The following is a 20814-nucleotide window of genomic DNA, read 5'->3' on the forward strand; positions in this document are numbered from 1 at the left end:
CTCAGGATAAGAACCCAAACTATAAATCTGGAGAATGTGGTCTTGGGTTAGGGAATGCCTGCTTAGAAATGACACCAGCAGGGGGCTGGGTGGTTGCACAGCGGGTTAAGCGCACATAGTACGAAGCGCAAGGACCCCAGCAAGGATCCCGGGCTTGAGCCCCCGGCTCCCCACCTGCAGGGGGGTCGCTTCACAGGCAGGGAAGCAGGTCTGCAGGTGTCTATCTTTTCTCTCCCTGTCTTCTCCTCCTCTCGATTTCTCTCTGTCCTATCCAACTACAGCAAAACATGGCTGCCAGGAGCAATGGATTCATGGTGCAGGCACCTAGTCCTAGTCTAGAGACAAAAAAAATAATAAGACACCAGGGCAGGGGTAGATAGCATAATGGTTATGTAAACAGACTCTCATGCCTGAGGCTCAGTCCCAGGTTCCATCCCCTGCACCAACATAAGCCAGAGCTGAGGAGTGCTCTGGTAAAAAAAAAAAAATAAATAAAAAGATACCAGCAGTCTAACTGACAAAAAGGCGACAAAGAGCACAATGCAAACCAGCAGCATAGCCTGAGCCCAAGGGACAGGTGAACTGAGCTTCATCACGGGAGTGATGACCCAGACCGTGGCGAGATGGCCCTCTCACCCCCAGACTGGCGGCACGTGGTCCTGGTGAGGCACAGAGCAGCGGGGCCCCCGCCCTGGTCCAGCCTGGCAGTTCCTCAGAAGGCCAAGCAGAGTCGCCCAATGAAGCAGCATGGGGACCCCTGTGTGTCCAAGACCACCCAAAGCCTGTATCGGCACACAAGTTTGAACGTGATGCCAGCAGCTTTGCCCATAACCTACAAGTGAAGGGCCAAAGCACAGCCGCACGGTTTCCTGTGGGCGACCTGGGTCTCAACCCCACGAGGACAGTTAAGGGTGGAAACGGGCGGCAGAGCGATGCTTTGCTGTCTCTCCCTTTTTCTGAACCATAGACTCAAACGCGGACTGGGGAGACAGCCCCATGGAGTCACACGCGCATGAGGCACTGGGGTAATTTCCTGGAAATATGTTGGGGGGAGGGGAAAAATGATGTGACACATGCTACAAGCCGGGGATATTTTCAAGATTATTCTTTTTCTGGGGGTTGGGCGGTGGCACAGCGGATTAAGTGCACGTGGCGCAGAGAGCGAGGACGGCATAGGGATCCCGGTTCGAGCCCCCAGCTCCCCACCTGCAGGGGAGTCGCTTCACAGGTGGTGAGGCAGGTCTGCAGGTGTCTGTCTTTCTCTCCCCCTCTCTGTCTTCCCCTCCTCTCTCCGTTTCTCTCTGCCCTATCCAACAACAGACATCAACAGTAACAATAATAGCCACAACAAGGCTACAACAACAAGGGCAACAAAAGGGGGGCAAATGGCCTCCAGGAGCAATGGATTCATGGTGCAGGCACTGAGCCCCAGCAATAACCCTGGAGGCAAAAAAAAAAAAAAAGATTGTCCTTTTTCTGAGACAGAAATAGAGAAAAAAAAAAAAAAAAAGAGCGACACTTCCAGTACTGCTTGTGAAGCTTGCCCCCTCCCCTGCAGGTGGAAGCCAGGGGCAATGTGTGCGCTCTATCGAGTGTGCCGCTTCCCAGCCCCCACCCGGGTATATCTCGGAAACATTGCTAAGGGGAAGAAGCCGGTCACTAACGATCGTAAGATCATACACGATCTGATTCCATTAGTACGAAACATCCCAACATCAAACCCACTGAGCGAGTTTAGAGGGATGGTCCAGAGCTGGAGAGGCTGAGGTGAAGTGGGGGCTCTCTTTTAAAAACTCACTCGGCAATGGATGTGCAGCCCGTGACCCATGAGGCCAACAAAACGTAGAAGAGAACAGTCAGGTCAGTTGCAGGGATGGGTATGTGGATTTCTCAACTTGAACTTGCGGAGGGAAGCAGTGAGACTGCTGGGTTCCCTGCACAGGTCCCCTGCCCCACCTCCGCTCCTGCTCTGCTCCCCACCTCAGCGTCTCCACTCCAGAGCTCTGGTGTCAGGGACTGCGAGCAGCAGGGTGGAAAGGGCCTTGTCTGCCAACCACAGCCTCAAGTTTCTGGCCAAGATGGAGTCAACCCATTGCTGCCTCTTCTGCTGACTACAACCAACGCCCACGAGGGAAAGCGCCCTGTGGCCCGGCCCGGGGCACTGTGGAGGGCGGGCGGGTGCAGTGAGCAAGGGCTGTTGCCTGCAGCCTGGATGAGGTGCCTCCCGGGGCGGGGCGGAGCGGGGCGGGGCGGGGCAGGGCAGGGCAGGAGCAAGAACTCTGTGGGGCAGGTGCAGGCACCAGTCCTCCCCCAGGTTCTCCCCGCTCTGCTTCCCTCCCAGTCTAGCAGGACTCTGAATCACACAGAGTGGCTCCCCTCTCTCCGCCTCATCTCTCCCTCCCCAGAAAAGGGGGAGCACAGCCCAGTACCACCCAGAGCAACCCTTGAACCCCATCAGATCCCACTCACCCCCCCCCCCCTTAAAGGGTACTACACTAGGGGGCTAGTCTTGATTTTGAATGCAGGATGATTTGATTTAATTTAACTCAATGGAAAACTACTTTCCCTGAACTTTGGACTGTCTTAAGTGTCTGGAGGATAGTGCACTCCCTTCGCGAGGTATTAGTAAGTGCCAAATGAACCAAGTAGGAAAGAAGATTTTTAAATCAAAGTAGGAAGGAGGTTCCCGGTTTTTAAAATGCATGTTGGCCCTTAAGTGACAGTCAAGGTCAAAGTCCCCTTGTACCTCTGGGCCTTGGCTCCCCTCCTGGGCAAGCTGTCTCAAGGATAGAGTTCGTCCAGCCGTGAAGTCCTGGGGTAACCAACCACAAAGCCGCCCTCCACTCCACTCAACAGCCTGGATTCCTCATTTGCTCCCTTTTCCGGATGCACATTTTTTTTCAGCCCCTTTGTTTCAAGTCCACAGTGGTAGTGATGCCATCCTGACTCATAAACCACCAGCCCACAGGACGGCAGCCGAGGTCCGTGAACGGCTCCGTCTGGAAGGTTAGGACAGGCCCACAGAGAAAGCCTCTCTGGAAAGCCTCACCCCAGCACCAAGTCACGAGCCTGCTGGCTTCATCTGCAGAGACGGGGCTTAGAAAGAACAAGCGTGGCTGGGGAAATAGCTCCGCCGGGCCTGTTTGCCCAAGGTTTCCGGTTTGATCCCAAGCACCGCATGGACTCTGACTTGTCTCTCGCCTCTGTCTCGAGCGCAACTCCTCTCATATGTAATAAACATGATAAATCTTAAAAAGAAACACTGTTTGACCCAGTGAACTGGACTCAGCACGGCCACATCTGAACTTCCCCACCAGGTGTGAGTGGGTATCAGAGGAGAGCGGCTCGTGGGCCGTGGGCAGGTCTCCTGACAGCCGAGAATGGACACGGGGGGGGGGGGGGGGACGGACACATCCTGGAGCTCACTGGGTCAGGTGATGTGGAAAGCAGAGGTCGCCCCTCTGGAGCACCTTTTTGCTTTTCCCTGGGCCCAAGTGTGCCAGCACACCTCAGTGCGGGTGCTGCAGACAAACTGACACTTAACTCCAGACCAACAGCCCCCCTGCATTCCAGGCCGAGGGGCCGCGAGGGCTCTGTGGGGGGAGCCTCTGTGTGGCTCAGTCTGGAAGCTGAAGCCTGGTAGGTTTCATCTGCTGTGTTGTGGGTCAACTCAGCAAGAGCAAAACTGTCTGGACAAACAACCAGGAGTTCAACAGAAACCAGCCATCTTAGGAGGTCTCGAGAAAAATGATGAGTGTTTCCTTTCAGAAATTGGACCCACAGAATCTTTTTGCCCTAAGGGAGAGGGTGGTGGAGAGGCGAAAGTTAGGAGGTAAAAATATTATTTGGCAAAGTAATTATTTTTGCAAGCTGCTGCACTGGTGTGACAGGGGTCTGGCGCTTGGCAGGAAGGACCCCCCTCATGATCTGACACCCCCTCCAAGCAGCCCACCACCTGCAGCCCGGGGCCAGCCTCGGGGAGGGTGGGACACCACAGAGCCTGGCCCCTAGCCACACCACCTCTCTTCGGGACATTGGATCAGAGATGGCAGATACCCAGCCAGAAAGAAAGAAAAGGCAAAGGAGGGAACGGGGAGGGGAAAAAACCCTAAAATTTGGACCCAGAGGGTCTTTTCAAACACTTTAATCCCTTCGTGCTGATGGTTCCTGGAGCGACCATGGTTGGCAGAGGCCCCCGCACCGGGAAAATCCGATTCCCCAAGCCAAGGCGTTAAAGAGAAGAGTGCTAATCAGCTACACAGAAACTGGAAGCTGTTCACTGAGTCCCCCGCCCCCACCACCAGAGGGACACCACAGTGTTCTGAAATACACTCTTGACATCATTTGGCAGCCAACCCAATTTGTGTTGAACATGATTCATCCCTTAGGTTATTGTTTTTAATATTAGACAGTGAGCTTTCAAATGCCAAACAAATTTTGCAGCAGGGGACAAAAGATATTCCAAGTGGTCTCATTGGACCTCCCACCAACTGCGTCCACCAAATGGCTTCAAGGACAGCCTTCCCGGGCGCTTCAGGAGCGAGGCCGAGGTATGGCTCTATCCAACCATCACCTAATTCGAGACTTTGTCCTCCTGGTTCACGGACACAGTCTATCTGGGACGGGGCTGAACTCAGGCCCGAGCCCGCGCTGGAGCAAACAGGGAGGAGCGAGAGCCGGGAGCCGGGAGAGCGGCAAGGCCCCGCCGGAAGGTGCTCAGGGCGGCAGGACCCGCTCCGCGCTCAGACTCACCTTCTGTCCATGTTGCCACTGACCATGAGGTGGGGAGGGCTGTCCCTGAGGTTGACGCAGGTGAAGTCACCCAGCGCGTTGCCCAGCTTCGAGAGGCAGCGCTCTGCTTCCAGACTGTACACCAGGATCTGGGGAAGAGGAGGAGGAGGCGGGGTCAGTCCCACAGCAGCCCTCAGCCACATCGCCCAGGGCGTGGTCACCACACACAGGCCTGCGTATTTGGTTAAGTTCTACCCTTTAATTTTCTGACTCTTCCTCTGAGATAATGACTGGACTGAGAGAGAGTCACTAGGATGATGGAGGGGCATGCAAAAGAGAACAACAGAAAACCCAAAGTTGCTCAGGCCAAGGTACAAACAAACCTTCAGGGGAGGAGAAAATTGGGGGAAATGAAGACATTTAATTTCCTGCCCCAGAGGTGAAGGATGAGGGCCAGTGACTGCTGCCGAGGCAGTGAGGACACTGCCGGAGACCAGGAGCCTTGAGCGGGTCGGCCTTGCGCAGGCGGTCTTTCTACCAGAGAAGCGAAGCGCAGCACAAGCACTCAGGGACGGCAGGCTCGCACAGCTGAAGACGGAGGGCTCAGGAAGGAGGCAGACTGTGGACCCACACGGTCGTCTTATCCCCACACTGCACTGCCCGGGACTCTTGACCTGCTAATTTTAGGAAGCTCTGTTCCCTAAAGTACAATGGCAGGTAAGAAGGTGTCCTTCATCTCTAGAGGATGTATTTTTTTTTTTTTGCCTCCAGGGTTATTGCCGGGGCTTGGTGCCTGCACTACGAATCCGCTGCTCCTGGAGGCCATTTTTTCCTTTTGTTATCCTGGTTGTTTTACCATTGTTATGGTTATTATCATCATTGCTATTGATGTCTTTGTTGTTGGATAGGACAGAGAAAAATGGAGAGAGGAGGGGAAGACAGAGAGGGGGAGAGAAAGACAGACACCTGCAGATCTGCCTTACCGCCTGTGACGCGACTCCCCTGCAGGTAGGGATCCGGGGCTTGAACCAGGATTCTTATGCGGGTCCCCTTGCGCTTTACGCCACGTGCACTTTAACCCACTGCGCTACTGCCCAACCCCCTCTAGAGGATATATATTACATCTGAATTCTTCAATGCTGCCTTTTTTGGCAAAAAAGGGAAAGGAAAAAAAAACGATTCATGGGAACCTTTCTGGAGGTTACTAAAATGTCTTTGTGACTGAGTTCGGATTAGATGTGCTATGCTTAGTCAATTTAGTCACTGTGGAGCATAGTTTTTACCCCCAAATTCCAACTCAAGAGCCCCCCCCACACACACACACAAAATCACACACACTTTTTTTTTTGTCTCCAGGGTTACTGCTGGGGCTCGGTGCCTGCACTACAGCTCCTGGAGGCCACTTTTCTCCCCTTTTGTTGTCCTTGTTGTTGATATTATTGTTGTTGTTGCATAGAACAGAGAGAAATAGGAGGGGAAGACAGAGAGGAGAGAGAAAGACAGACACCTACAGGCCTACTTCAAAGCTTCTTAAGTGACCCCCGCCCCCGCAGGTGGGGAGCCAGGGGCTCGAACTGGGATCCTTGTGCAGGTCCTTGCGCTTTATACTATGTGCACTTAACCTGCTGCACTACCACCCCGCCCCCTGGGCATACCTTCTGTCCTGCTGCTCACATGAATAAAGTTAATCATTAAGCTAGCGCCAGGAGGTGGCGCACCTGGTTGAGCGCACATGTTATAGTGTGCAAGGACCCGGGTTCAAGCCCCCGGTCCCCACCTACAGGGGGAAAACGTCACAAGCAGTGAAGCAGGTCTGCAGGTGTCTATCTTTCTCTCCCCTTCTCTGTCTTCCCCTCCTCTCTCAATTTCTCTCTGTCCTGTCCAGCAGCAGCAATAACAACAATAACAAGGGCAACAAAAACTGGATAAAATGGCCTCTAGGAGCAGTGGATTCATAGTGCAGGCACTGAGCTGCAGCGATAACCCTGGAGACAAAATTAATATAATAGTAATAATAAGTCCACTGCAGTGGCTAAGAGGGTGGCCCAGCAGACAGAGTGCAGGACCTGGACACCAGAGCCCCTGGGTTCAATCCCCAGCAGCAAATAAATCAGAGTGGTGCTCTGGCTGGTCTTAGCGTGTCTGTCTTTGAAAGGAATACATAATTTTTAAATATCCAGGTACTCATACTGAGTTACTGCATGTCTTCACTTTTTCTCTAGAAGTGAACAGGCTGTTTCTGAGTCCTCTAATGAGATCTAACACCTCCCCCAAAGACTGGAAATTCATTATAAGGACACCCAAGTTAGCAGTCAAGTATTATCTAAAATGTTTAATAATTCAATGAGTCAGAACTGTCCAAAGAGGACCTTCACCGTTACACTGAGTCAAAGACCACGGAGACTAGGAAACACACCACCCATCTCCAAGGCGGCTCTTTCCGTGTCTCAAGTCCTCCGAACAACCTTTACCATCTCTCCCTCCCTCCTGCGCTCTCTCTCTTTTAATAAGGTTGAGCAAATGGGACTTCATTTCATCTGACTGCCACAGACGAGTGAGATTAATTATTCATGCCCACGCTCTCCCTCTTGTGAAGCCCATGCATTAGACTCGTTTTTCTCTTTATTGCCCTAGCTGGGCAAGTCTCAGCCCGTGGCCACCTGACTCACTCTCCGAGGTGCACGGCCATGCTGGAAAGAGGGGGGATCCACCCAGAGCTCAAATCTTAGAGATGTTCTGCACTAATGTGACCACCAAATCAATAGAAGCTGCTGAGGTTTGTTCGTTTGTTTTTTAAGTGCCACGTGTGTATTAGGAAAGAGTTTAGGTGGGGATGACAGGGCGCATCCTCACGGGAGCCCGTCAGCTGCCCCGTATGTGCTGGGCAAAGGTAACTGGACCGCAAGCAGCCGCAGGAGCGGCCTCCCCGTCACTGGTCTCCACACAGACCCAGAGGGCGCCGGGCAGAGCAAGTGCCGTCTTCAGGAACTTTCAGGAAGTTCTTTGGGCTATTTCTTTTCCCTTCCTAAGAGGTCTCAAAGTGTCGTTTTTAATAAATTCTAGTACTAGAATCCCGGTTTTTCAATCTCCAATTACTAAGATTTCTCTGATAACAATGCCTTAAAAACTTTTCTCTCTCTCTCTTTCTGATTTTAAACATCTGGTAACAAAACTGGGACATAGCACAGCTGGAGGCAACCCTCTGTGTGGCATCTCTGAGAAATTCCTGTGTCAGCAGGTTGGCCGACAGTGTGTATTTCTAAACTGTCTCCACGTACTTTTTTTCTTTAATCTCCAGTTTCTCTCTGCACAATTTTTTCCTTTTCCTGCAAAGTTACATAAGAGCTCTTTCTTCCCACAGGGATGGGGAGGTGGGTGATGGCTCTGCAAACGGCTTGCATTGCTGGAGGCCACAGAGTCCCAGTTTCAATCTCCAGCGCCCCTCTAAGCAAGAGCTCTCCACCTCTCTCGTCAAGATAAGTAAAATCACTTCTTGGGGGTCAGGCGGTAGCGCAGCGGGTTAAGTGCAGGCAGCACAAAGCACAAGGACCTGTGTAAGGATCCCGGTTCGAGCCCCCGGCTCCCCACCTGCAGGGGAGTCGCTTCACTGGCAGTGAAGCAGGTCTGCAGGTGTTTGTCTTTCTCTCCCCCTCTCTGTCTTCCTCGCTTCTCTCCATTTCTCTCTGTCCTATCCAACAACAACATCAATAATAACAACAATAAAACAACAAGGGCAACAAAAGGGAATGAATAAATATTAAAAAATAAAATAAAAGCACTCTTTAAAAAAGTTCTTTCCTGGTCACTATAAACTGATAGGTCTTGCTCTCTTCAGCAGTTGCCCAGAATGTCTCTGTGCATGTAACACTTCTATATGGACGGATACTTGTGCTGTTTCTAAAGTCTTAGACAAAAAGATGCTGCGATTCATTCCGCATCCAGTCACCAAACACGCCCTGATCATCATCTAGGCAGCAGCACTGACAGAACAGAGACCATGGCGGTGTGAGCCCCGCCTGCTGCCAGCTGCAACGACCACCCCCCTTTACCAGCTGGTGCTCGGCCACCAGCTGTCCTGTTCCTACACGTGGGACCTGCCTCTTGCCCACCTAAGGGGCCCACAGTTCTGTGCCAGGCAGCCAGGCAGGAGGCAGCATGCCTGGCCCAGCATGTGGGAGGCACCAGAACTGGCCTGATCCAGCAAGGCCTCCTGCCTGCCCGGTGTGATCCGAACTGCTGAGTGAGCCCACAACTGGCTCTCCACCCAAGCCTGAGGGAAAGGTTGAGAAATGGCACCGTCCCCGAGGGTGGTGAGATGAAGGAAAGCCAGCTGCCCCCTTCACCCAGTAATAGCTGGATTTAGCCCTGCAAATGCTCCCTAAATCTGGGCGGACACTGTCCTTGTCACTTAACCAGAACCACTTGCATATGGCATTGCAGTGAAGAAATGACACCACCTTGGGGTCCCAGACTTTTGGTTATCTGACAGTGAGGGACTCCAGTTGGGGAGTGTGTCTGTTTTACTAAATTTCTCCAGAATACTGAGACTTCCTCAAACTTGTCTATCTGTCAAAGGTTTTGTTTATAAAAATTTATTTATTAGTGAGAAACATAGGAGAAAGAGCCAGACATCATCTGGTACACGTGCTGCTGGGGGCTGCACTCAGGACCTCACACCTGAGAGTCCGATGCTTTATCCACTGCGCCACCTCCCGGACCACAGCCAAAGGTTTTATACCAGTATCAGCCCAAACCCCTGACTGACTTCTTCACGACGCCTGGTGGCCTTTCCAATGGGTGAGAAGTGGAAGCAGGCTTCCTTGCTATAAGGATTAGAACATCTTCAAAGGCTTTATGAACTAGAGAGAATCTATCACCATCTGAAACAGGGACATGACGAAGCAAGCAAGCAGTTTGGGAGACGCTGTGTTGGACTGAGACAGAGTAAAACAGAAGGAGGCCGGGGAAGAAGAGCTGACTGGGATTCTTCAAGGAAACAATGCCTCCTCCTACTTTAGTTTCTCACCCTAGTAACCCACCTCCTTCACTATCTCACATTTTGCTGTTCTCAGAGCACAAAGTCATGATAAGAAACAGTTTCTAGAAATTAAACAGGGTAGCTCTCGTGGTCTCTCCTCCGCCATCCCCATCAAGCTGGTCTGCACTCCCAGAACGCCTTCTTGAGCTGCGCCTTAGTTTCCTCTAACTCTTTCTCAGCCCTGTGGTCCTCTAATGCCGGAGGGACAGATTTCAGCAGATCCCATTGAGGCTCCATTCCCTAGGGGCAGAAGTTGTCATCCGTTCAGGAAGTACTGACCAGGGGCCCAGCAAGTGCCAGGTTAGAGTCTGCAGACTAGCTCAGTGGTGCACCATCCCAGGAGAACCCAGGACTCTCACAGCCCAATACACATCAGGTATTTTTCTGCTTTCGCTTAACACATTCTCCCATTTGGGACATCTAGGTGTGTTGCTGACTTGTACAAAGGAACCACTTCGTCCTACTAAGCACAGAAGGTCCCATAGATCTTTCTCCATGACATTTGGTTCTAGAACACACAGACTCTGTCCAGGTCTACGATTCCACCTGAATGTCTGCCAAATCTTCCTGTTTATACTGACTGCAAACACCAGAAGTCTCAATCAACTAAGAATCCAGAGAAACCCCATGAAGCCAAGAAAGAAGAGGACACTTTCTCCAGACAGGGAAGTGAGTGCTGGTGTCAGGGCTGCTGTGGCGCAGGTGGCAAGGTCATGCCATGGCCCTGGAGGGCGGAGGAAGCAGAGGTAGATCCCGGCCAGCACCAACTGGAGCATCAGAACAGCAAGGCCCCTGCCCCTGGGCCTGTGCACTGCAAGTCACTCCTGGGGAAAGAAAGCCGACTGGGAATATGAAGGCCTTGGGTTCGGCTCAGGCAAAGACTGTCTGCCCAAGAGTCTGCAGTCAGACATAGGCCCTCCCACAAGTTAAGTGTAAATATGTGCTACTAGCAAGACTGAGACAAGTCCTGCATCTCATAATTAAAGTATTTTCAGCTTAGATTCTACCCAGGAGGAAGACATGTTTAACCCAAGCCCCTTAAAAGAGCTACAATTAAGGTTAAGAAAAAAAAAACCAAAAAACCATGAACCCACAATAAAAATAAAAATAAAATCAGAGACAAAAAGAATCAACTCAGTCTAAATGAGAGATAAGAAGCAAAGAGAAGAATTGTAAGAAAGCCATTACATGGGGGTCGGGCGATAGTGAAGCGGGTTAAACACACATGGCACAAAGTGCAAGGACCAGCAAAAGAATCCCGGTTCGCAGCTGGGTGGTGATGCACCTGGTTGAGTGCACATGTTACAATGCACAAGGACCTGGTTCAAGCCCCCAGTCCCTACCCACAGGGAGAAAAGCTTCACGAGTGGTGAAGTGGTGCTACAGGTGTCTCTGTCTCTCTACCTCTCCCCTTCTCTATCACTCCCTTCCCTCTCAATTTCTGGCTGCCTCTATCCAATAAATAACTAAAGATAATTAAAAAATTTGTTTAAAAAAGATTCTCGGCTCAAGCCCCCGGCTGCCCACCTACAGGGGGTTTGCCTCACAGGTGGTGAAGCAGGTCTGCAGGTGTCTTTCTCCTCCCCTGTCTTCCCCTCTCAGTTTCTTTCTGTTCTATCCAACAATGACAGCAATGACAACAATAGTAACAACAACGATAAACAACAAGGGCAATAAAAGGAAAAAATAGCCTCCAGGAACAGTGGATTTGTAGTGCAGGCACCAGAGCTCCAGCAATAACCCTGGGGGGGGGGGGGAGGAGAAGGAGGAGGAGGAAGAAGAAGAAAGCTATTATATATTTATCAGATAAAGAGAATATTTACAGGAAAGAGAGGAGAGGACCAAAAGTAGCAAGACCGATTAAGCAGATCTGAAAACAAATTGAATTTCTAGAAATCAAAAGGGAAGTACTTAGATAAGAGTCCAAGATAGAATGTATGAACTGGGAGACAGATTTGTAGAATTTATTCAGCATGTAACAGTCTGTAGAATTTATTCAGCATGAGAGAGAGAGAGAATGAGCACTGAACAGCAGAGGAGATAATAAGCTGGTTTGACATACAACTCAAGTTCCAGTCAGAAAAAGTAGAAAAAGGTCAAGGAGACAGTTCAGCAGTAGAGCATAGGACTTGCACAAGAGAGCCCCCAGGTTCAATTCCCAATACTGCATTTGCCAAAGCTAAGCAGTGCTCTGATCTCTCTCAATCTCTAGTGGGGAAAAAAAGAAAAAAAAAAAAAAAAGAAAGAATGAGGGAGAGGGGTATTTCATTAAGAGAATGACTGAAGGGCCAGCAAGACAGCTCACTTGGCGAGCACACTTGCTTTGTCACGTGCATGACTCAGGACTCAGCTCTGACCCTGTCCCCTCAACGATGAAATGAACTTTGGTACTATGGTGTCCGTCTGTCTATCTGAAAAAGTCAGCCTGGAGCAGTGAAGCCCCACTGGAAACAAAAGGCTTTAAGTAAATAAATAAACAAATGAAAGAGGGTGGCTGGAATTTTCTACAACTGACAGAAAAAAAGTACAAGGAATCCCAAACAAGAAAACTATTATACCCACACCTAGAAACACTAGTGTGAAACCACAGAAAACAAAGACAAGGGGAAGATGTCAGAAGCAGCTGAAAGAAAGAAGAGAATAATCCCTAAAAAGAAAGGCCAAAGAGACTGGCGGCCAGCTTCTCACCTGCAGCACTGGGAATCAAAACCAATGACCTCTTCAAAGAGCCAAGAAAGTAACTGCCAGCTATCGAGGACTAGCAAGACGGCCTTTCACCAAGTAGGCTGTGTGCGCGTCTGAACTCTGCCACCACACGGGAAGCAGTGCTGGGGTGTCTCCCCCTCTCTGTCCCTCCCCGGATGACAGAGTGACCTGGAGCTAGGAAATCGTGCATGTCCAAGGCTCTCCACACACCTCACATTCTCATTCTCTTTCTCCCCACCCCACCCCCTCACTTGTGATCAGGAGACTCACTGAGGAACTCTTAAAGTACATACATTGTTTTGGAGGGGTGTCAGGCAGTGGCTCACATTCTGTGCATTCTGTGCATACATTACTGTGTGATGGACGGGCCCAGTTCAAGCCCTGCTCCCCACCTGCAGGGGCTGCCTCACAAGCAGTGAAGCAGGGCTGCAGGAGTCTATCTTTTTCTCTCCCTAGCTCCCCCACCCTTCTCAAATGATCTCTGTTCTGTCAAATAAAATAGTGAGTGCTGGCACCCAGCTCCAGCAATAACCCTGATGGCAACACCAAAAAAAATACTTTTGGCAGCTGAGGAGATAGTTCAACTGGTAGAGCATGGGACTTGCATGCCTGAGGTTCCTGGTTTGACCCCTGGCACCACATGTTCCATCTCCTGTGAAACTCTCTCTTACACAGACATAATAAATACTTTTTAGAGAACGTATTTCTGGGTGATGGAAAGATCATTCCGGAAAAAAGAGATCTGCGACACTGGGAAGAGCGTGAGCACAGATTCTGGAGAATGAGCGTGGACACGGACACACTATCTGCAGCCGCAGCAGTGGTGCTGGTGTGGGTTCAAACGAGAGGGTCAAACTGCATCTAGCTGCTGCTCGTCTGAAGAGACCCTGAGTCGAGAACCGTTCCCGGACTCCAAAGATGCCGGCGGCACAGGGGCCCTCCTGCTTGATGGCTTGCAACAGACGTTCACCTCCTTGGAGCCTGGTGTGTGGTGTCTGGCACATCCGAGGGACTTGGTGTGTGTCTGATGAAAGAATGAGTAAGTGCTACATACGCTTCCCTGCCCGGGCCTATCGATTACAAGCGAGCGACACACCAGCCTTCCAGTAAGAGGTCCCCCGGCCTGCGGGTGAAGGCACTGAGTCAGCTCGCCTCCACCCATGGCGTTAGGCTTTGCGATGTCATCTGTGACCAACAGACACACGTTCACTTGGGACAGATCCTGCAGGCTAGTCATGATCACTAAACAGTGAGACACACAAAAGGAAATGCCCTCTAGGCCACTGGGATCGACTCTACCTCTTGCCAGTGACCCAGGCTGCTATTCTGACCTGACACGCGACCCACAGGAGGTGGTCCAGGTTTTTATTAAAAAAGCGCAGGGTCTGTATACTGATGCTCACACACTAAGCTAAGTGAAGAGCCCCTGTGAATCCACAGATGAGCTAAGATTTTAAAAAAACCATGAGCGAGACAATTGGAGAAGGGGGGGGCTGGTGAGAAAAGAGTAAATCATACGCAAACCAGCCAATAAAAAAATAAAAAAGCAGTTAATATACATGAATAATGGATGTCTGATTTAAAAGCAGTTTACTCTGATATGATGTAATTTTTGACAATCAGCCAGAGAGACTATTTGGTGAGTCCTTGCCAGAGATAAGTCAGAGCGCAGGGCCCGATGAGGCAGCGTATCTGTGTGTGGAAAATGATTTTCACCCCGTCCCAAAGGTGACTGTCTGTTGGCAAACAAAAGCTCGCCTCTCAGGTACACTCGGCAGGAGCTGCGCTTGCTGTGAGCTCGGGGCCCTGAAGCGCAGCCCCACAGCCCTCCCTCCCGTTTCCATGAAGTGCTTCTGGCACCGGCCGCACTCCGATGCAGCACAAAGGGAGAAGCAGGCCGGGCTGCTTCATGTTTAAGTTTTAATTGGAGTGACAAGCCCACGAGGCCAAGATATTGCAGGGCCGGGACGGTGTTGCTGAGCATCGCCAGGCGCCAGGCAGGCAAGGCCCGCGCGCCCCCGCCACCACGTGCCAGTGCACCTGCAACCCCCGCGGTTCCAGGACTGGACGCTGCCCGGGAAGGCAGTGCCAACTGTGTAAGCTGTGCCAATCGTGTGGGCTTTGTGATGTGGGCAGATGTCTACAAAGGACCTTAGTGCGGCCAAAAGAACACCTATTGTGACCTAAGGCTGACGAGAACGCGGAAAGCAGGAGTGCGCATGGGTGAGGAGCCAGGCCGACATGAGCCAGGCCACACTCTCCCACAACCAGAGTGAGGACATAACAAAGGCAGGCAGGCCTCCTCTGTGGAGGGAGCAGCACAGGCTCTCTGCTTTGCTTCCTGGAGCGCTCTCCCTCCCTCCCTCCCTCTCAGCTTATGTGAGAAATACCACAAATGGCTACATGGTATACAAAGTCAGCAGTGAAAGTTACTGTCAAATACCATTTCTCTATGGGAGAAAATGGGGTCTGGAAACTAAGTAATAGACCTGTTAAAAAATAAAAGCAACTTGAATATGGAAAAAGGGCAGATCGGGTTGGGGAGAAGCTTCCCATGAGATATGTCTGTGTGCAGCCTCAGAGGTCCCAGGTTCAATCCCCAGCACCACCATATGCCAGAGATGAGTAGTGTTCAGTGTTCTGTCTCTCTCTCTCTCTCATATGAAAATCAATAAATCTAAAGATACTAATAAAATTGGCAGATCTCTACATGAAGCTCTCTGTAAACCTGTAAACGTAACTGAAGTAGGATCTGTAATTCAGGATATTTTGCTGGCTGAGTCATCAATTTTCTTTTGGCTAATCTGACAATTCCACTGTGGCTCCAAGTTAGGCTGAACAAAAGCTTAGAAGGGTGCAGACAGGCAGAATGTTGCTAAGGTTAGGACACTAAGATACATGACAGCTGACAGAGGAGAGAGAGAGACTGCAGGGAAACATCATGTAGGGCTAAGAGTCAGCCAGGGCTCCTTCACACCCTGGAGGGCAGAATGACCTCCGGTAACACTACAGGGCGCTCCGCTGGGCCGGGCAGGCATATGCCCAGCAGTGCTTTGTACAAGAGAAGGCTGTAAATATCAGTCTTTAAATTTTTTTATTTATTTTGGTTATTGGTTAGATAGAGGCAAGAGAGAAAAACAGAAGGGGGAGAGAGAGAGAGGGCGAGAGAAGCTCTTTCCACCCCTGAGGTAGAGATGAGGTGCCTGAGCCAGGCCCTTGTGCGTGGTGACGTGTGTGCCCACCAGGTACACCTCCATCTGCCCTGACCTTACTCTACTCCTTTCACACAAATCCATTTGGTTCTCACAAGTACCAGAGGAAGGCTGGCGACATCCTGCGTCTATACTTCAGCGCAGTCCGGGAGAGACTGAGCCCAGGGCCTTGTGCATGCTGTCAGGGCCGCACCACCTCCCCGTCCATGCTGTCAGCAGCTTGTACACAAAGACACCGGAGCTCAAATAACTTGCATTTCTTCTTGTGCATTCCAGAGAATCAGTCACGGCTTTGAGTATGTGTGATACCACCAAGCTGTGCCCCAAGGCCCAACCTTTCATTTTAGTTAGTTTGCTAGAGAGGGAGAGTCGGAAGGCAAGAAGACAGAAGCCTCACGGTACGGCCCCTCCAGCGTCGTGCACGCTGCCCAGGCTCTTGCGCATGGTGGGCGAGGCAAGTGCTCTAGCAGGGAGCTATCTCCCAGCCCCTAAACAATGTTGAGTAACGGCCCTGGCCCCACACAAACAGGTAACAGGGTTGCTGAGGGCGCACTTGGCAGAGGCCAGTGCTTCTGTTCCGGTCCCAGTGTCACCACATGTCACCATGCCTTGCCCTAACTCCTGACGACACGCTTACCAATAATGGCTGATGTTTAGTTTCCTCGTAGACGCAGAACACGGCTGTGGGCAGCCTCCCAGCTGAGCTCCCCAGTTCTCTGCGGCGCATATCATGACTCGGCTCATTTTACATGTGGCGCGTGGAGTGTGGAGGGGTGGGGACAGAGTTAGGGAGTCCTGGCATTTGAGACTCTGCAGTGCTCCTCTGCTGCCTCCCAAACCAAGAGGCTGGCAGCCATGACAGGAGTGCGCCTCAGATACAGACTCACTTCCTGCCTCCACTTGAGGCCAAGCTGGTTGAGATTTGTATCAGCACCGAAGTGTCGGTGTGTAAGGACTGGGGGCACAGGCTAGCGGCTTTAGAGCCCAGGACCTACATGCCTGGAGGCCCTGCCCTGAATCCCTGGTGCCATCATAAGCCACAGCAGTGCTCTGCCCTCTCATTCAAAAAAAAAAAAAAAACACAGTTCCAGGGGTGGGGAGGTGGTGCACCTGGTTGAGTGCACATGTTACAGTGCACAAAGACCCAGGTTCAAGCCCTGGTCCCCACCTGCAGGGGGAAAGCTTTGCAAGTGGTAAAGCAGGGCTGCAGGTGTCTCCCTCTACTCTCTCGATTTCTGGCTGCCTCTATCCAATTAATAAAGATAATAACATTTTTTTAAAAATTAAAAAACTAATCCGAGTGTGGTGTGCAGCCCGTGTGCTTTGCATCTGAGGAGGGAGATGGTCCCTGAGAGCCAACAGAAACCGTGAATCGGCCTGTTAGTGGGACCCGGGTGACCTTTCCTGAAAGGAGAGGAGGCGGGAGGCAAGAGGGAGGCTCACTGAAAGGCAGGGCTCAATCTGCAGCTTGCATGAGAGCAGTGGATGGAGACAGCGGGAGCCCGAGGCCTCACACACAGCCACCAGTGGCAGGACCCAAAGGAACCCTGAGGTGGGAGGCTGACAGGCGGTTTGAGACCCCAAAGGTGGGGCCAGGGCAGGGGGCAGGTGTAGGAGGGGAGTGGGGCAGAGAAGCACTAATGTCTTTTTTTTTTTTTTGCCTCCAGGGTTATTACTCAGTGCCTGCACTATGAATCCATTGCTCCTGGAGGCCATTTTTTCCCCACTGTTGCCATTGATGTAGGATAGGACAAAGAGAAATGGGGAGAGGAGGGGAAGACAAGAGAGGGAGAGAGAAAGACAGACACCTGCAGACCTGCTTCACCGCTTGTGAAGCAACTTCCCTGTAGGTGGGGAGCCGGGGCTTGAACTGGGATCCTTTTTTTTTTTTTTAAAGGTGATTACCTTCTTTCTTTCTTTTGTATTTATTTATTTTCCCCTTTTGTTGCCCTTGTTGTCTTTTTATTGTTGTTGTAGTTATTATTGTTGTTATTGATGTCCTCATTGTTGGATAGGACAGAGAGAAATGGAGAGAGGAGGGGAAGACAGAGAGGGGGAGAGAAAGATAGACACCTGCAGACCTGCTTCACTGCCTGTGAAGCGACTCCCCTGCAGGTGGGGAGCCGGGGGCTTGAACCAGGATCCTTTTGCTGGTCCTTGCGCTTTGTGCCATGTGTGCTTAATGCGCTGCACTACCACCTGACTCCCTGAACCGGGATTTTTATGCCATGTGCTCTTAACCCACTGCACTACCGCCCGACCCCCAACTCATGTCATTTTCAATGCATCTTTTGAAAACTTACAGTGAGCAGTAGTTAAGAGTTCATATCACAATGCACAGCGGCCAGTCACGGGGCCTGGTGGAGTCTGGCCAGAGGTGCCAACCTAGAGAGCTAAAGGCATCTGCCCAGGTTCTGGTCAGCTGTCCTCAGGCTCCTAAGGAGAAGATGTCTACAGCAAAACTGAGGTGACTCCTGCCCTTGCCTTGACACAGTGTGACCCTGACTGCTCCTCCATGCTGCCTTAGCTTGGAATGTGACCCCTTGGAGGTGGGCAGAGCGGGAGTCTGCCTCGGCCTTGACAGAGTGCGGAAAATTAACAGCACATGGAGAGAAGGCCAGCACGCAACTCTGTGTCCATTAGAAGACTCAGCTGCAGTTCAATAATTGATAAGTTAATTATAAGCCAGCTCTCTGATGCAGTGTCTTATAGAAGGCCGGAGTGCTGAGTAAATTAATAAATCATACTACTGATGGATCGAATAAAAAGCAAACGTTCTTGACTTTGTAACATTTTGTGAGTCTAGTTTAAGCTGCTAGGTGTTTGCAAACGCAGAAAAGTGTTTAAAATATTCTGGGCTTCAGATTCACACAGGCCATTTCTATGTTCCTTTTTTCTCCTGCTCTGCCCCTAATCCACACCACCCATCTCAACTGTTGGCACAGATATAGGGTGTGTGTGTGTGTGTGTGTATGCGCGCGCGCACGTGTGCACGTAGCGGAGGACAAGCTTCTCCAAGGGGGTCTCTGTGATATCAGTGCCTAGCAAGCAAGCAGACTCTCAACCCTTCCAAACCTTTCTGCCGCTTGGGTCCCACTTAGATAGAGACTCATCTGGCACAAAGAAACCAAAGCTTCACCCAGCCACCAGGTGAACAGAAAAAGCAGAGATCCCACCCTATGACCAGGCAATTTTCCTCCTGGGGATATATCCCAAGAAGCCAAACACACCCATCCAGAAAGAACTGTGTACATCTATGTTCACAGCAGCACAATTTGTAATAGCCAAAACCTGGAGGCAACCCAGGTGTCCAACAACAGGTGAGTGGCTGAGCAAGTTGTGGTCTATATATGTTATATATACATATGAATACTACTCACCTGTTTAAATGATCACCTTTTATTTATTCATGAGAAAGATAGGAGAGAGATAAAGAACCAGACATCACTCTGGTACATGTGCTGCCAGGGACTGAACTTGGGACCTCCTGCTTGGGAGTCCAATGCTTTATCCACTGTGCTACCTCCCGGACCACATGAATTCACCTTCTTCCCCTCCTCTTGGATAGAGCTTGAAGGAATCATGTGAAGTGAGATAAGCCAGAAAGGGAAACACAATGTGAAGTCTGAACTGGGTCTGCTGTATGGTGCCGAAGTAAAGGACTTGGGGGGGGGGAGTAAGGGGGGGATGTCTTTCAAGTCCCGGTGCAGGATGGTAGCAGAGGACCTAGGCTGGGGGTGCTCTGTAGGAAACCTGAGAAATTTTGCACATGTACCAATAACTGTATTTTCTGTAAGACATTAATTCCCCCCCCCGCCCCCCCCGCCAAAAAAAGGCTGATGCGAGTTTGCATGCCCTTGAGTGTGGAACGGCAAACTAAAATGGAAGTCCCACATCAACAGTCAGGAAAATCACTAGAAAGGTTCTGGGTAAGACTGTTTCATCCCAGAGGTGAAAGAGAAGGCAGGGAAGATCACACACGTCAAGGTGATGGCCTTGTGAATTTGCTCAGAATCTCAAATTACTGATGTTTTAAAGTCTGGACAATCACACCACTGCCACTGAGACAGGAAAGCTGTGTCAGTGTGAGTGGAGACGAAAGCCCAGCACCTGCCCTCTTCAGTGAGGCTTCACATCTCAGGCTCTCACGTGGACTGAGTGGGCACTCACGTCAGCTCACTGCACTGGCTCAGCAACGCTAATAAAGCATCCCAGTACAGGCATTCTTTCACGGCAATTCTGGGGAAACAAGTCTTGCAAAGAGCCACAGACCCTGACCGCCACCACTGTAAGCACTAAGGCACGGGCACCCAGACTTACAGACCTCCTCTGACCCTGTCCCAGGTCTGTGGCCTCTGCCTGGACCACCCCAAGCTGGGCTTTTCAGACAAATTCCAGCCTGGCCTCACGGCCAGTGGGCGTGAGAGGTGGAGGAGGAGTACCAAGCACCGGTCATGTGTAGGGCACACCCCTCCTCTCCCAGCTACTACCCCTGGTTTCCAAACTGGGAACCCAAGGTGTGTAAGTAACTCAGCCGAGGCCTGCCTCCAATGCATTCGCTCAGTCCCCAATGGTTAGACCCTGACTTGGCTGAAAATACTTCTCCATACATTGACTTTCTCCCTCCCTCCCTCTCTCCACATGAACTTCTTAGAGACCGTGTTTGCTACATGCTCACGAAACGGTGCGGCAGCCGAGAGGGCATTACTCAGTAGTCCACACTGGCCCCTGGAAACACTTTCCTAAACTTCTCCAAGAACAAAGTGAAGCACAGTAAGATGAGATGTTTGCTCTGTGAAGTCCCGGTTTTAAGATGTCCATCCTGGGCTGGGGCAGTGGCTCCCCGTCCGACCCAGTCCCAGGTGCTGCACACACCAGAGCTGAGAGGTGCTCTGCGCTCTCTCACAACCAAAGACGCAGCTGCCAAGTGCCCACCCCGCTTATGCAACACCAAGCTTTTCTTCTCCTCGGGGATGGGAGCTTGAACAAGCAGTGGATTCCCCGTGTGGGGCAGGTGTGAGGCATTTCTGCTCCCACCAGCTCTCTCAGATGCACAGTTCAACTCAGGACATGTGTCACAGTCTTTTCACATCCACGCCCAGGAGTGATTATCCTAAGAGATGTTAG

At 51.1% G+C, this 20814-nt stretch overlaps 1 protein-coding gene across 2 annotated transcripts in view; it reads right to left on the reverse strand.

Annotated features, from left to right (window-relative positions):
• Positions 1-20814, reverse strand: part of FBXW8 (F-box and WD repeat domain containing 8) — a 118956-nt gene that overhangs the window by 7746 nt on the left and 90396 nt on the right. Inside the window, exon 8 of one of the 2 annotated variants that reach the window (XM_007529353.3) lies at positions 4753-4880. The exons of the other annotated variant lie outside the window; for it this stretch is intronic. Within the exon in view, the coding sequence (XP_007529415.1) occupies positions 4753-4880 (128 nt within the window). The remainder of the gene's footprint in view (positions 1-4752; positions 4881-20814) is intronic. 2 annotated transcript variants of the gene reach the window in all.

Source organism: Erinaceus europaeus, chromosome 6 (assembly GCF_950295315.1).
Source record: "Erinaceus europaeus chromosome 6, mEriEur2.1, whole genome shotgun sequence".
Taxonomy (NCBI): domain Eukaryota; kingdom Metazoa; phylum Chordata; class Mammalia; order Eulipotyphla; family Erinaceidae; genus Erinaceus; species Erinaceus europaeus.